The 17994-nt window shown below is 35.8% G+C and overlaps 2 protein-coding genes across 3 annotated transcripts; one reads left to right on the top strand and one right to left on the bottom strand.

Annotated features, from left to right (window-relative positions):
• Positions 1–9668: 9668 nt before the first annotated feature.
• On the bottom strand, positions 9669–10771 carry LOC125194579. Its single transcript, XM_048092838.1, has 3 exons — positions 10309–10771; positions 9900–10221; positions 9669–9726 (listed from the first exon to the last, which is right to left on the bottom strand). Exons 1-3 carry the CDS (start codon positions 10769–10771, stop codon positions 9669–9671), a joined length of 843 nt encoding a protein of 280 aa, XP_047948795.1.
• A 3189-nt stretch (positions 10772–13960) lies between these two features.
• On the top strand, positions 13961–14748 carry LOC125193314 (FCS-Like Zinc finger 15). Of its 2 annotated transcripts, none has more exons than XM_048091082.1 (2): positions 13961–14253; positions 14330–14748. In XM_048091082.1, exons 1-2 carry the CDS (start codon positions 14063–14065, stop codon positions 14529–14531), a joined length of 393 nt encoding a protein of 130 aa, XP_047947039.1. In that variant the 5' UTR covers positions 13961–14062; the 3' UTR covers positions 14532–14748. The 2 variants fall into 2 exon arrangements, with proteins under 2 accessions (XP_047947039.1, XP_047947038.1); XM_048091081.1 differs by having other exon boundaries at positions 13962–14259.
• Positions 14749–17994: the final 3246 nt, after the last annotated feature.

The following is a 17994-nucleotide window of genomic DNA, read 5'->3' as shown; positions in this document are numbered from 1 at the left end:
AACCGAGGCAAAGGGCAAATATCGATACTTTGTCACTAAGATGACTTCGAAGTTGGATATGTCTATTTGATGCGCTACAAGTCCTAAAACTTTTGACAAGTTCAAGGAGTTTAAGGCTAAAGTGTAGACGTTGGCCATGGCAAGACTATCAAATGCTCACATCCATCATGAGAAGCAGTACCTAAGTGCCGTAGCTTCTTGGACTACTTACGCTGGCGGGAAATTCAATCCTAAACGACCATGCACGGGCACACCCCAAAGAGTATCAAGGAAATGAAGAAGAATAGGATCTATTAAATATGGTCCGCCTACATTTAGTGATCTACACTGCTTTGCTTGGGGCATGCGTCAAGCCCATAACTTATCTCTTAGACCACTTACCTTCTAAATTAGTTCCTACTACCTGTTACTATTGTGGAATGGGCTAAACCCAATCTAGAACATCTCAGAGTATGGGGAAATCCCTACTATGCATTGGAAAGGATCCAACTAAGCCGGAGTCTAGATCAGAGGTGCTCAGGTGTTTATAGATACCCTCAGAGAACGAAAGCTTATGAATTCTATATTCTGTAGATCGGGAAGTGATTGTGAGCACTCATGCCACATTCTAGGAGGAAGACTATGTAATGAAATCATAAGTCTGAAGAAAGGGAGATAGCTCTCAAGAAAGCAACTCAAGTCACAACTTCCATTAAATTCAAGAACAATCACCTAAAGGTAACAACAATTCCAATTAACTAATACCTGTATATTGTGGAGGTCGCCAGTTGGAGTATCTCTCATGAGCCCGATAGATACATCGGGGTTTGGGTGGGAGTGCATGGATCACTCCTGACAAGAATGTACTTGATCCTCGAATTTCAGAAGCAGCAGATGTCGATCATTGCGAATGGGTGAGAAAGCAATGGATTCGGGAATTCATAATCAATGGTAGACAAAGACGTCAATGATTTGTCCTGTCCCTACCCTAAGGCCTGCATCGCTACTGGGAGCAAGTGGATATATAAACGTAAACGTGACCCGATGGACGAAGGAAGTCTTGCCAAGAAGATCAGTTGGTTAAGTGGCATACCCGAAGGGCATCGATTACGACAGACTTCTTCTCCCCAAAGTGGGCTATGCAAGCCAAATCGATCCGTATACTTTTGTCTATAGCTTACATGGATCAAAGATGGCGATGGACGCTAGTTAATCGCCTAAATCAGAGTCTTCAGGAGACCATCTATGAAGTGGAACAACCCAAGGCTATGTGATAAAGTAAGGTGAACATATGGTTCTGAAGGCCAAGAAGGCCATTTATGGCTCAAGCAAGCGTCAGATCATGGAACCAAGTTTCGGCATCAAACCGCTCAAAAGTTTGGATTCAAAAAATGCCCTAATGAAAGTCACAGGTATAAGTAAAGATTGAAAAAGGGAAATGTCGTGTTCTTAGTTTTATATGTAGCATTCTTCTAATTGAAAACAATAAAAAGATGTTGTCATCATTACGAACTTGGTTGTCGAACCAGTTCGAGATGAAAGATATTGAGGACAGTGACATATTCTCAGATCAAGGTTCTTAGAACCGAGGTAAGAGAATGTTGTGCTTATCCCAAGAATCTTACACCGATACAGTACTTAGACGATTTAGCATGCAAGATTCCAAGAAAGGTTTCCTTGTACCTTTTAGATACATGGCATCCATTTATCTCAAGAGATGTGTCCTAAGACAAAGCATCTGAGATAGGGCAGAGATGAGAAGGATACCATACGCCTCGGCTGTTGGTAGTCTCATGTATGCTATGCTTTGTACTAGACCCGATATCTGCTTTGCTGTTGGCATGGTAGCAAGATATCAATCAAATCCCGGCCAAGGACATTGGACTGCCGTAAAGAACATACTCAAGTACCTTAATCGGACTAAGGACTATGTTCTAGTTTACAATGCAGCCGAGCTCTGTCCTTTAGGATATACAGATTCATATTTTCAATCTGATGTAGATTCGAGAAAATCAACTTCCGGATATGTGTTTACCTTAGGAGGTGGAGCCGTAATTTGGAAGAGTGTAAAGCAGAAATGCATTGCAGACTCTACCATGGAAGCCGAATATGTGGCCGCTTCGGAGGCTGCAAAAGAGGCTGTATGGCTTAAGAACTTCCTTCTGGACTTAGGTGTGGTTACGAATATGCCCAAGAGCATCACCATTTATTGTGATAATTCTGGTGCTGTGGCAAACTCGAGGGAACCACGTGCTCATAAAGCGAGCAAGCACATAGAAAGGAAATATCATATCATTCGAGATATAGTGCAGAGAGGAGACATACAAGTGGTCAAGATTGAGTCAGAAAACAACCTGGCAGATCCTTTCACGAAGGCATTAGCGGTAAAGCCGTATGAAAGCCATGTTGAAGGAATGGGAGTTCGACTAATTCAAGACCTCAATCCGCTTTCAGTTGTTAGAGTTTGTATACTAGAAATCACGTTTCGAGTGATTGAATACTGTAAAACTCTTATTTTATTTTCCAATAAATAAAACAGATTATTTTTGTCATAATGTTGTTATGTTTTACATTTAATGGATGTTAATGCATGTTTAAGTGTATAAGTTAACTTAACAAAGTCTATGTCTTTGTTTTAGTAGACCGGTTGTGGGCGTCGTCCACTTTAAGGTAACACGGTCAGTTCTAAACAAAGAAAAAGATGAATTTCACAACCTAGATGGAATTTGACTATCCATCGAGAAAGGTTGCAATGTCAGTCCGCATATTTCTAAGCCTTACTGAAATAAGATGACATTGGTGTGGTATAGCACTGAACGGATCTAACAGCAAGACTTGCCTTAGGCTATCTACTGAAAGGCGAGGTCTTGATAAATATTTATTTCTTAATCAATGTAGGTTAGCATTGAGCATACGGTATTGATTATGCACTACTTTGACTTATCAAATGGTGCGGGTTTTTCGTAACCCAATTATCCTGATATATTGGGTAGTGGTGATCGATACCTAGCGGTGCTAGGATTGCTATTATATTGAATCGTGCGCGAGCTGAGTCTCGTTTGATAATGTCCTCAAGAGGAGCGCGAAACAAGGTTTTATTATTCGGAACCTAGCTAGTTGGAGTGTGATTACTCTATGAATAATAAATAAGCGTTTCATGCTAAGTCCACTCTTGGAATTAATAAGAAGTTAATTAATTAAGTCAATAGCAGACATTAATTAATTAATGGACATTTTAATCTTAAGCACGGGAAATGAAAGTTAAACGGAAACCCGGATTACTTGTAATTTCGGATTTGGATGGGGAGAGTTCAATATTACTTCTGTAGTGGCTGCTCGTAATATTCCAATTATAACTTATATTAAATTGTGGGTTCAATTTAATTAGTAAAAAGTAAATTGGATGAGCCCATATCCAAAACCTTCCATAGATCCCTGTCTGGGCCCAAAAGGAACTTAATATAAATAGGAGAATAAAGGAGACAGAAATAACACAATTTTATTTGCTAAAATTTTCGAAAATTTCAGCTCTCACAAGCTGTAGGAATTTTCGAATTCCTCTCCTATTCCAAAAAGGATTTCTTCTGTCTTCTTTATTTAAGTCCTAGTATTCTAGTAAGATCAGCCCACACTGATATTGGGATACAGTTCGGGAACCAGAGAGAAGATTTGTGGTTTAGTACTCAAAGCATCACGTGGAGAAGAAGCTAGCCATCTTCAATTCTTTGGAGAATTAATTAGGTATTTTTCTGCTCCGTAGAAAAGCATGTTTTAGGTTTCAATATTCTTAAAGCATGATTAATTCAAGTTATGAGCATGATACATGTGATAATTACGCGAATAGGTTTTGTCTAAATAATCTGCTAAATAGATCTGAAAATTATGTGATTTATTATGCGCCCGCTTCCGCTGCCAGCACCTTCAATTGGTATCAGAGCCAGTCTTTGGCTCTGATTATTTGGATTTAAATTTCGCGAAATTCATGTATGCATGTCTTATTTGATTACGAAGCATGTTCTTGTTTTATTGTTTATGTTTATGCATGTTGAACTCAAGAACATTCGAATCATAGAACTTGAATTATTCGAACGTGCGAGATGTGTGATTCGTCGGCGCTTGCGCCGGGACGAATCACGCTACGTGTGATCGGAGATAGGGTTGTCGAATTGAGTGGGAGTCGAGGGTGCCGGGCATCGGGCGACGCGCCGGCGAGCAAGGGCTCGCGCGCGCCGCCGGCGAAACCGATCAAACCCTAGCCGGCTCACATCAAGCTCACCGACGCGCATCGAGTGCCGAGGGGTTGCGATCACGTGGCGACGCGCATGCGATTCGAAATTTTAGGAGTTTAGTTAATGTGTTTAATTAAAGAGAGAAAAAGTGAGTATAAGTATTAAATTGAGTGAGAAGAAAAGCTGAAAATTGAATATTTTAATTGAAGAGAGAATTAGTGGTCAATTGAAAAGAGATAGTTTCCGAAAATAGAATCGTGTCTATCTTATTTGACAACAAAATAAATAAGAAAGTTTGTCATATGAGCTGGACAGAAGGAGCAGTAATTGTTTTCATCATATCATGCATAATTCCCGAAAACTTCATTTACTCCGACCAAACAGGGCCTATCTGTCATGTCACCCATTAAATGGGCCATTGAAACTAGAGGTCTTTGTCACGATAAACATGGCCCAAAACCTCGCAACAATCCAAAATGCTGTGAAAATAGGTGTCACTTTAGCCTTTCACTATTTGGGTCTCAAAAGTGGGGTCTGAATACGAATCAAAGCCCGAATACATCTCTTTTATACATTTAGATAAATTTGGGCCAGCATTCGGGCCCATCTCATCATGCATCAAAATCTAATTTGAAAAGTACATATTTGCCCCTAGTCTCGGGCTACTTTCAATAGGTTCCCATTTTCTTTTTAACAAAAACTTTGCTCCCTATTTGCCATAATAATTATCACTCTTATTGTGGGCACGCGTTTTAAAAAATATAAATAAAAATTAGTTGTAAAAGTACGTGGAATGTGCTATGATAAAAATGAAGTATAACAATTATTGTGGGACAGAGTGAAATAAAAAATAGTGACAATTATTGCAGGACAGAGGGAGTATTTGTTTCTTTTTTTATTTTATTTTATTTTCTATTTTAATCTTTTTTCACTTAACTTTTAATGTTAATTTTAAAATCTAGTGCCTGAATAAAATGTACTCACGTAACTTAGGATAGGAGTAGCAAACAAAACCAATAATTATAGTCCTAATAATTTTTGTGAGGGTATTTAAAAAATTTTGTATTGTAGATTGGATTGGAGGATGATTAAATATCATAACTTTATGATGAGAAACTAATAATCCAATTGAGGGACTGGATCGTGGTCGCGTTATGCTTAAGATGTCTAATCACGCAAACAAAACATTTTAATTAATTAAAATTATTATTATCAATCATATCTCATATAATATGATTTGGTAGATGATAGGTTTGAACAGACGTATAGAAATGAAATTATCATACCAAGAGCTCAAATCTCAAATAGGGGTGGGGGGGATTCATCACATATATTGAGCTTTGTGGGTATATATATTACCAAAATCATTATCATGATGAATTAAAAACCTTTTCTTTATCCAAAGGCGTGTACTTTTATTGATGGAAAGAAGAGTTCACAAAAATTGGATTAGAAAATTAAATAATAAAATTGATACCCTAATCTATTTTTCCAGGACAAATTCCATCATCGAAGAATTTTTCCTAAGAGCATCAATAACGAGTTAGAAAAAAAACGTTTTGGCTTGTATTGGCGAGACAAGATAGGGGGAGACGCGTTGCGAGCGTCTCCTCCCGACGGGTGTCGTGCAGCAAGGAGGAGGGGGAGAGCCACGAGATATGCCCCCCCTCCCCCATGTGGCATTGTTTTATTGGGGCGGTGATGTCATATTTTGACAATTGAATATTTAATTATTTAAAAAATATTGAAAATTAATATTATACTCCCTCCGGGAGTAGTTTTTTATTTTTATTTTTATTTTTATTTTTTTCTTATCCTTCCAATTCATTCCAAAATCATCTATAAATATCTCATATCAAAAATTCTCTCTCAATTTTCTCTCTAACTTATATGCTCAATTCAAGTGTGGATGGCAATGAGGAAATAACTCGTTGATTGTCTTAGCGGACAAAGTAATAAAGAGTATTACGAAAACCTTGCCACTCCTCCTCCCGTACAAAGAACCTTGTGCTAGATCCATCGTGATCGGGAGGAAGCCGCCCAAAGGCTCATTCAGAATTATTTTTTCGAGCAGTCACGGTGGGCAGAGGAATACTTCTGACGTCGTTTCTGCACTCATTGAGAGTCATTTTTTCGCATCCCAAATACATTTGCGCTCGGATGACGAGTTCTTTCAAAAACAACCAGACGCTACTGGTCGGTAGAGTCTTACGGCATTGCAAGAGCGTACATCTGCAATCTGACAACTTGCTACTGGGCAAACGTCGGGAGTCGACTTGCGATTCCGTCGCCCACCACCAACTTTAGAAGATCTAATCAAACACATTATGTAGACGATCTCGCGCAACATTTTTCTGGCATAACTCTTCATAGTGATAGTTGCTTTTCCACTAAAATTCTATTAATGGCTTGTTCTACGGATTTGATTTTTTTTTATTATGGAGTACATTTTATTGCTTACAATAAATTGTAATTTTAGGATTTCAATTATGTACTTTTTAAATTTTTTAATAAAATATCATTTTTAAGATTTTAATAATGTTTAATTTAAATCAAATTGATGGGGAAAAAAAGTAATATATGTCTCATAAATATTATTCCACCGTCCACAAAAATAGTCTCATTTTACGATTTTGGGATGTCCAAAAAAATAGTCCTGATTTCTAAAAAAGAAATATCTCATACTTTACCCATTGTTTCTCCTTATCTCTCTTACTTTACCTATTTTTTCACCTTCTATCTTACTTTTTTAATTTTATCATTAAAATTCGTGTCGTCCACAAATGAGACTATTTTTTATGGATTGATGGAGTAAAAAGAATTGAAGAGATGGAATTTAGTGGAAGGGGTGAACTAACAAACTATTATCTCCTCCTAAATGTATTAGTATGGGCACAAATTGCAATCTCGAATAGTTAGCTAACATAGATAGAGATAATTTTACGAAATTGTATATCATAGGAGTAGGAGCTACTATAGTATCCTGTTAATTGTGCTCTCTACTAAACATTTTACATTTTAAAAAAAATACGAAATGTTATCACTCCAAGACATAATTGAAAAATACAAATTACTGAATTAGTAATCATGATTAATTTGGAAGTTATATGTGGAAGTCAAATCTATAAACTTTGGATTTCGAACTGGCCAAGCTTCACTAATTAGATGACCTAATAAAGAGAGATTATTTGTTCCAATAAAATGGGCAATTGACTATAAACGAGTGTTTGTAGCCATACGAAATTATGACCACCAGATTATGAATATGTTATTCAAGCATCACATATGCAAAGTTTGTAAGAGATGCAAAAAAGAACAAACATAAAAAAGAAGGATTCTTTATAGGACCCAAAACACATTACAATGTCAGCCACTTCAAAAACAAGATAAAAAGCACATTTCCATTAAATCAATTTTATATAACATGTTTTTCCATATATTAGCTGAATAAGTTATTAAGGTGTTACTCAATTAAATAATACTAGTAATTAAATATGAATTCATTGGTTTGCAATCTCGAATTTACATTACCATCTAAAAAATAATTTAAGATTTCTCATCGTATTACATATAAAGACGAAAAGTGAGATTTATACAAGAATTGTGGTTACCCTTCATTTATTTCATCTCAGTACAAACTTTGTTTGGACAATAAATGACTTCAATAAAATGCAAATTTTGACCTTAAAATTTTATCATATGATCTACACCATTAACTAACATCTACATGCATCTAGTTTTCATGTAGCTAGAGTGAGTAGCAAAAATGACTTTTCACCCCAACTTTTGAACAACGAGTTTGAAATTTTCGAAAAATGTTTATTCAATTATAGTACTACTAAACTAAGCTTAGATGTCAAAGGTTGTTGGAAGTAATTTACTCATGAAGGCATATCCCAATAGCCATTTTGAGGTGGCACCATTAAAGTGTCACGTTCTTTTTGTGATTTTTGACCATACCATTTCCAAGTTATAACAAGTGTATCACAAATTACAGCAAAAATATAATGACAACACAACATGCCCAAATCACACATGATAAAAACAAATCAAAATTGGCAAATAAATGATCGGACGTTAACCGACATCTAAAAAATAAAAAAATAATCAAGATAATTAATTAATGATATTGTTGATATGTGTGAGGGGGATTAATTAGAGCATTGATTAGAAGTACCTTGTTTATGGATTTAGTAAATGTAAAGTGGCGCTGCAACCGCTGGCTTTATTTAGAATTCTTGTACGATCCAATGTTAAAACTGCAGAAACAATTGATGAACACTAGTAATTAATTAATTACCTCATTTTGCACTACGACTTTTTCTTCTTCTTTTCATAGATTGTTACGATTTTAGTTTAAAAAATTTTAATTTGTAGATATAGGGTTTGGGTCACTGTGGCCCTAGCTGTTGAAATTTATTAGATGGGACGATATGTGAAGTTACTCGAGTTAAATTGGTATATGTATTCAATTCCTTAATTATGATAGTATATGGTAGGTAGGACGTTAGATATTTTTTTTATTCGAAAAAAATGGTAATGGAATTTAAACTCTATGTATCTGGATCATGATTTATGAAGGGCAAGTACTATCACCATAGGATTAGGAAGGGAAAATATTCGAACGCACAATATTTTTATTTATTTATTCAACTTGGCCATGAACTAGTTGTGATATAAAATCATGCATGTCATAATATTTGAGTATATATATATTATTCGATAGTTACAAATTCATGCGGCCCTCCTAATTTTTAATGAAAAGATATTAATAGTTATAAGTTGAGTACTATATTTATAGTGTTACAAAGTACTCCATGTCATACAATTATATATATTTTACTGAAGTAAATCTCGTGTCATACAATACTACATATTTACTGGAGCTATATAAGCCGAGTGGAGTCAGGAATTAAACCATTAGGCGGGACAAAAATATACATATGCAAATAATTTGAAGAATTGAGTGTTAAATTGTGCATGTGTGAGCAAAATATTGTTTAATGTAAATTTGGAATATTTATAAAAAGATCAATCAAAGCAAAATATAAATCCTGTGATCATATAGAAATGTGCTACAATTAATCTTTATTTTATATTACATGCATGGATACAAATTGATAAAGAAGGAAAATACTGATATATAGTTATAGCATCCACCGCAGGTGGACACTTTTTGGTGGACACTTTTTTTTTTCCATAGCCACTTTTTATTTGTCCACGGCCACAAAAATAAGTGTCCGCAGCAATAGTTGACACTTTTTTTAGCCACATTTCAATTTATTTTATTTGTTATATATTTTAATTTAATTACAATTAAAATTATCGGACTAAAAATAATTAGATAAAAACGGCTAGTGCAATAAAATTAAAATTGAAAACTAAATTTTCGTCGAATTAAAGTGAGGGGAAAATTACAACGAAAATTTGATCTACGGAAAATCACACATGTTCTTCACGCTACGCCGTCTCCCCTATGTGCATCAAATCGACCTGGAGTTGGTCATGTGCTGTGCTCCTGCGTATATCAGCGAAACGTTGGATCAGATATTCATTACTACGTGGTACACCCATCTGTATCGGCGCGGAGGCAACGCCGTGACTTGTACTTGCACCATCTTCCGGTGCCCAACGTTCTGCAGCAAATCCTTCATCTTCTATTATCATATTGTGCAATATGATACACGCTACCATAATATTCGCGACATCATCTTCGTGCCAAACTCGTGCCGGGCAGCGTAGAATGGCCCATCGCGCTTGGAGCACACCAAAAGCTCGCTCAACATCTTTCCTAGCGGCCTCTTGTTTTCGCGCAAAATATTGTCTCTTCGCTCCAGCCGGTTGGCGAAGTGTCTTGACGAATACGGGCCAACGAGGGTATATCCATATGACAAATAGTATCCCCTGCGATACTGCGTGCCATTTGCTACAAAACTGATCTCTGGACCCTCTCCCCGGCACTCATCATTGAAGATAGGCGACGACTGCAGAACGTTGATGTCGTTGTTCGAACCTGCAACACCGAAATACGCATGCCAGATCCGTAAACGGTAGTCAGCAACGGCTTCGAGGATCATCGAAGGATGTTTCTGCTTGAAACCGGTAGTGAAATGGCCTTTCCACGCCACCGGGCAGTTTTTCCACTCCCAATGCATGCAATCAGTGCTGTCCATCATCCCGGAGAAACTGCGCACCGCACCGTGCATATCTAGCAATCTCTGGCACTCATCAGGGGTTGGCTTTCGTAGGAACTCCGGACCAAAGACTTCCCGAATGCCCTTACAAAATTGCCGGAGCACATTTAGACTAGTCGTCTCACCCATCTGTAGGTATTCGTCGAACATATCAGCCGGTCCGGCATAGGCAAGCTGCCTTATTGCAGAGGTGCATTTATGCAAAGTAGACAGTCCGATCCGGCCAGCGCAATCACTCCGGAGCGTGAAGCAATCGTACCGGTCCGCCAATGTCGTCGCTATATGGGTAAAGAGCGGTCGCGACATTCTGAAACGCCGACGAAAAATCTCAACTGGGTAACGAGGGTCAGCGCTAAAGTAGTCGGCCATAAGCCGCTCAGCCGCTCCGACATGGTCTCGTGGGATTGTCCGACGATGACGAATCTCACGAGGGATCGCTGCCGCCGCCGCCGCCTCATCCTCCTCGTCGGCTTCCCTCTGCACCTCTTGAATCAAAGAATCTCATGCTTCATTCCACAAATCATCCATAAGTAGCAATGGAAATTGACAAATTTTTATAGATAGAAAATTTGGATAGAAAGTGAAATGGGTGTGAAGATGTGTGTGGAGAGAAGATGAAAATGGGAGGAATATTTATAAAAAAACCGTTGCAAATTAGAAATTAAAAAAAAAATTAAAAAAAATTGAAACCGGCGACCGCCGCGGCGGTTTCGCCGCACAATAGATAGGCGCGGCGGCCGCCGCGCTTCTCTCTCCTCCGGCTCGTCCTCGCCGCATTCGGGGCGAATGCCCATCCGCAATAGCCTGCCGCGGCTAAGCCGCGAACGGAGCGGCCGGCGCGCCGCCCCTATAGTGGATGCCCTTATGGTGATAATATACGCAAGAAAGGACATAACATAGACTAGTAGTATTTTTTTTTATTTCGATAAATCTAATATACTAGTACTATTACTTTTCTAGGCTTAAGTAGAAAAGGTGTACTGATTTGATATTACTTTTGTTAGGTCACAAAATGATGAGTTAATTGACCTTTAACGGCCTTTATAATAAATGGGGCTTGAGCTTATGATCATATGATCTTATACATGATATGAAGGGTCACGAATAGAAATATTTGCATAAAGTTACAACGTTTGCATTGCAGTCAAAATAAATGGCATTAACAAAGGAAAAATTTTGCATATAAAGAGTGGCATAGCCCCATAATGCAACATGGGATATGTTATACCCCCAAAATTTTAATAATAGTACTATTATTAATGTGTTTTTACATTCACTCACCTAGTCACCCCCATATATAGGGAAAGGTTCAAATAAAAAATTCAGAAGTTTTATATAATTGGAACATTTGGGTCATCCATATATATAGGGAAAGTTTCAAATAAAAAACTTAGAAGTTTTATATAATTAATTGAAATAATAGTATAAATTAGGTTTTACTTGCAAAACAAGTCGAATGACTGAATTATCACATACATATGGACTAACCTTGAAAAAGGAATAGAGAAATCAAAATGAAATCATACCACTAAAATGATCAAGTTCACAATTTTAGTCCCCAACCTTATGATGCAAAGTACGAACCCCATAATTAAGGAATTTTATCATCAATTGGGCTCATCAAATCTGCACGACCCCACTCCAAAGAGTTTGCAATTCTCATAAGTATTAAATTCACAAACGTTAAAAGCATCGTACGAAATTCTAGTTTATATAAAGTTAATTAAACTATATAGAAATAATTATAATATTGTGCCGTATTTGTCTATACATGTAGTAATTTCATAAATAAATGAAATTACAGAATAAAAATGCAATTCAATTTGATACATGTAGTAATTTGTCTATACATGTAGTAATTTCTATAATTAAAATACTTTCTTACAAATCAATCTCACGCTATAGAAGTTAATACATCCGAGAGCTTCTCCGAATCAGCCAAAATTATTTGTTTGAGGAATTAATCAAATACGCAAAGATAAAAACTGAAAGCATACTGTTATATGCATACTGTTAAAAGCATACTGTTATATACTAAGTGAAACTTTTCGAGTGGAATTCTTATGATTGTATGTATGGTTTCCAACGCTTTCAAATAATTTGTAAACTTTCCTCACATGAATAAAAATGTTGGCAAAATCTTAAGTCGGAATATCAAATGAATAATAAAGATAATTACGATTGTAATTGTTGTAATTTAGACAAAAAAAAAAAAATCACCGAACACTCAATTTTTCCACCGCCAGACGCCAGCTACAACCTAGTTGGTTTATCTTCTGACTCTGGTAACTCTATGACAATTGTGTAGCTCTCGTAAAAGGCTCCAAAATAAAATATATTTTTATAACTTGACAACGTTAATTTATTGAGATTGGCCATAAAATATGACATTGTGTGAGGTCTTGAAAAACAAAATTTTGTAGTTATGCAGGTGTTGGTGCAACAATATTTGAATCCCATATGGAGATGGAAAAATAATTTTAAGGCGATTTTTTATTTTAATACTCTTTTCGTCTTATAGTAAATGATGCATTTTTTTAAACACGAGTTTTAAAAAACGAGTTAAGATAAGGAGATAATAAAATATTATGAAAAATTTTCTACTTTGATCTCTCTCTTATTTTTCTCACCTCATTTTTGCTTCTTTTGGCACAAAAAAGAAAAAAAAAATGTTTAGTACTAGTATTACTTTTTTCCTAAAGTTAAAAATACTCAATTATTTTGAATTTTTTTAAAATAGAATAATAACTCAATTATCTCAAAATAAAGAAGTGTAGTATTTAAACATTTACACAAAACATCAGTTTGTAACAACTTCATAGTCATTCATAACGACATTCTTGAAGAAAATAGAAATGTTTGAAAGTTTAGGTGGTAAACAACAAAATTTGTAAAGTTCGCCAAACAATATCTAAACTCTAAAAGAATATAAATTTAAGTTAATTGCTAGTAGTAGTACTTAAAATGCGGACAAATTGAGAAGAAAGACCGACCTTAAAATGCGGACAAATTGAGAAGAAAGACCGATCTCGTCTCATAATAGATGACACATTTGGGTAATGACACGAGATTTTAGGAGCTGTTGTTTTGTATATTGAGTGTTGAGAGAAAATAGTATATTTATATTAATGTGAGAAATGATTTTTTCCTAAAAAATGAAATGTGATATTTTTATGGGATAAACTCAAAAGGAAAGTGTGACATCCATTATGGGACGGGGGGAGTATTTTGGATGAGTTCAAAATTTTGGGATGCATAGTTTACTCTTCTTGGCAAAAAGAGGAGTATCACGCTATTATTGAAATATTTCAAAAATACATCTGAAAATTCTAATATTCGTCTAAAATTAATTTTTATTTATTTCAGAGAAGTTTACTTAAAATTCATACGTACACCTTATTCTGTCGCAACGCAAACGACAGTGAAAAAACACAAAACGACAAAAACCAAAATTCACAAAATCAGATGATAAAATAAATGAAAATGAAAACTGGAAATGTGGAAACAGATTGATAGCTATAAGAAGGGTACGTGGCAGTTATCAAGCACAGCAAGTTACTGCCCTCTCTCTCTCTCTCCCCAAAACCCCATCTCCTATTTATTCCCACCATCTTTCCACCACTCCTCCGCCGCCCTCCGCCGCAGCAACGAGAGCATGCGATGGTAGGCCTCAGCGTAATCCTCGAAAGCTGCAGAGATCTCTCCGAGAAAAGAAGCCCCCAAATCCTCAGCAAAGGCGCCATGATCATCAAACCCTCCTCTCCTCTCTCTAATTTCTCTCCCCCTTGTGGATTTCTCGAGAATTGCTTCCTCTGCCGCCACAAATTGTTGCCAGGGAAAGACATCTTCATGTACAAGTAATCTTCTAACTCATTAATTTTGCTCGTATTATTGTAATCGATGCTAAATTACTCAATTTTTTTGCAGAGGAGATAGGGCATTTTGCAGTGTGGAGTGCAGGTACAGGCAGATGTTCATGGATGAAGAGGAGAGCTGCGAAAAGAGTGGTTGTACGTTGGAGTACACCTGTTCCGCGGCTGCCACGTCATCTCCGTCTCCAACTTCTTCTTCGTCTTCCCGCGCCGGTAAGGGGGCGAGAGCTCGGCCAACTAACGCGTTTGCGTGTTGAGAGTGTTTTTCCGTTTCTGCCCTCGGTCGATATCCTTTACGCCTTCCTTTTTGTGCTCGGTGCCAGGGGCTGGTTTGTAATCTTAGGTTAGCTCATGGCTTTTTGGTTTTCCTCTGGTTTTTTCCTTGGGGAGGAAATAGGAATTTTCTCAAGTTGAAGGGTGTTTTCGGATGCTGTTTTTAATCTTTTAGAGCTAATCAATCCTTAATTTTTTTCACTTGATTGATATGGATGGTCATTTGATCTCCCTACTTTCTTTATTTGGTTTAGTTATTATTATTCCAAATTCCACTTAATTACTCGAACACACCTAAATAGTAGTATTAGAAATATTAGTTGATCAATAATTTGATTCAAGAAATTAATTATTATGCAAAAGGGTGAAACTGCAGTTTTGATGAGTGAGTTTGTTTAACAATTTCTTCATTTAGGTGAATTACATACTCCACTAGCTAAAATTAATGTATATGTATACAGTGAATGTAAATATTTATTGGTATATTTGTTGAAGATTAAAAGTTTATGGAGTTTGAGACATGTGTGTACAAGTATATGTTTGTCGTCATCGTAAAATGGTCTGGCTTCCTATTTTTGGTTATGTTGTCATCGGTTATATTTATTTGAATTTATGGTTTGGCTGCCAGGTTATACTTTACGTACGGACTAATTTATTATCAGATTTAATATCGGGTCGACTATATTTTCCCCATAATAAATTGCTTCAATACTATGTTTGTGTTTTTGAATAAGTGCGTACTTTATCTCTTTACTCCATATTGCATTGGATTAAATACATTTTCCTGTTCAAAATAGCCTTCTTACTTATTTTTTTTTTAATTTGAAAGGAATCCACGTGTATTAGATAAACAATCGATATTGAGAATCTGAACGTTTGTATTCTTATTCAATCTTATCGTCGGATCAAGAATACTACTACATCCGATCAGGCTAAAATTTGGACATTTTGATTTTTGATCATGTAATAGAAATAGAAAAAAGAAAAAGATCGAGAAAAGCATTGCAATAATAATAATAATTAGTAATAAATTATGCACTTAAGAGTATTGCAATGATCAAACAACGAAAGTGACCTTAGTCCCTTTGGTACTCTTTAAAAGGATGAAATAACAATATCTTATTCAAAGTGGCAATTATAATTAGCCATTCACACATAATTATAGTATTAGCTTAAAGTGACACTTCTGGCTGAAAACTCACACCTAAATATTTTATTTTATTCAAATTCACACTTAATCCAAGGTGCAATGGTGCATGTAGATAAAGATCTAATTATTAGGTTAATTTTTGTTAGCAGAAAAACTTTTACTTGTCTCACAGAGTGAACTTTTGTGGAAGTGAGAAATGGCAGAAGGGTGTGCATGGTAGCAGTAGCGGCGACAGTGGTGGTGGACTGGTGGGGCACTGGAGCCCCACAAGTTTCGACCTCAAGAAGATGGTCATCAAAACGGACATATTCTCTTCTTGAGAGGGTTCGTGCTGAATAGTGGGATGTTTTGTCAAAGAACGTAAACATATTCTACCTTCACAAAATCAATCATGTATCACTGAACGGTCAGGCGGCACATCCGTGCATTCATGGAGACGAGGGAATTAACGGATGTGAGACATGTTAGAATGTATATTCGATGTCATATGCGCATTGCATTTAATAATGAGCATTTGTTGTCAAATATTTTACGCTGTTGCTTATAGTCAACCATCAATATTTCGATTTTCACCAAAAATTTTGTTGCAAGCTACAATAAATTTTCTGATATATTTATTAAGGGAAAATTATCATTTAAATCATAGCTTCTGGTTAATTTCTGGTCAATGTCATAACTTTTAAAAATAACAAACTAAAATTAGATCATAACTTTTGTACATTTCTCAATTGTCGAATACAATTAAATTTTTGATAAAATTTGTTACTAGAATTTTTGTACTATTTGTTATAAATGAAAGAGCATGATAATTAAAGCATGACATTTTACATGGTTAATGAAACACAAGTGAATAACATGGCCTTACAAAACTCAATTCTTCAACAATCCGAAGATAGTGAAAAACAACACAAGTTCCTCCAAAAAAATGTACTCCCTCCGTCCCATAAAAGTTGAGACAAAACTTTTGGGCACGGAGATTAAGAATTTATATTAAATAAATATGAAAGATGAAAAAAGTAGGAAAGATAAGAGAGAGTAAAGTAAATGATGGAATAAAATAAGAGTGATTAGATGTTTTGTCTTTTGTTAAATAAGGAAATGACTCAACTTTGTTGGGACGGACTAAAAAGGAATACGACTCAACTTTTATGGGACGGAGGGAGTATATATAATGTTATTTTATAGATAGAGGCACGCACATCGCACGGACGCTACGTGTGTACATATATACTTATAAGCAATATAGAAAGCACAAACATACCAAATTAAAGACTTCCTAAAAGCATTAACTTAAATAAATGAATGAAGCCATATGTGGTGTTCGGTTTCCTAGATAAAATAGTACCAAGATATAATTTAGGATTGAATTGTGGGATTATTTTATTCACATGGGGTTAGCTATGACTAATTATCTCATGATTATTAATCTAGGGTTGAGTTATGAGATTGAATCTCATTGGCCAAACACATTACATATTTAATCCGGGGATACAATCTTGCAAACCGAACACCCCCATAATGTATGTAAAAGCAGTAGAAAGCTGTAATATTGTTGCACCTGAGAAATAGTTGCAGCGGCCATCCGTTGTCTGGAACCACCACCATTTTTATTCAGTCCTTCATATTCTCCGCTAAGTTGACGTGGCAATAGGTGGCTCAATTGCAATTCTATTAGTACTGACTCTAGCTAGGGGGATGCAGTGCACCTGCTCGGGCAGCTGTGCCCACCAAGAATGTCCTCTATTGCTTCTCCGACATGATAATCTAGCCTAGTTATGCATTGAGATTTAGTTATTTATAAATCACTTCCTATATATGAATTCTCTGATATATTTAATAAAGAAAAATTATTATTTAAATTATAACTTTTGGTTAATTTCTGATCAATGTCATAACTTTTAAAAATAGCAAATTAAAATCAAATCATAACTTTTGTGTATTTATCGATTGTCGAATATAATTTTTGTACTATTCGTTATAAATGAAAGAGCATGATAATTAAAGCGGGGCATATTTATATAGTTAATGAAAACAAGTGAATAACATGACCTCACAAAATTCATTTCTCCCACAATCTGAGGATAGCGAAAAACATCACAAATTCCTCCAAATATATGTATGTATAATGTTATTTTATAGATCGAGGCACGCACATCGCACGGACGCTACACGTGTACATATATACTGATAAGCAATATAGAAAGAACAAACATATCAAATTAAAGAAAACTTCCTAAAAGCGTTAACTTAAAGAAATGAATGAAGCCATAATGTATGTAAGAGCAGTAGAAAACCAT

The sequence above is a fragment of the Salvia hispanica genome, chromosome 6 (genome assembly GCF_023119035.1).
Source record: "Salvia hispanica cultivar TCC Black 2014 chromosome 6, UniMelb_Shisp_WGS_1.0, whole genome shotgun sequence".
Taxonomy (NCBI): domain Eukaryota; kingdom Viridiplantae; phylum Streptophyta; class Magnoliopsida; order Lamiales; family Lamiaceae; genus Salvia; species Salvia hispanica.
This window is presented reverse-complemented; position numbering and strand designations above follow the sequence as displayed.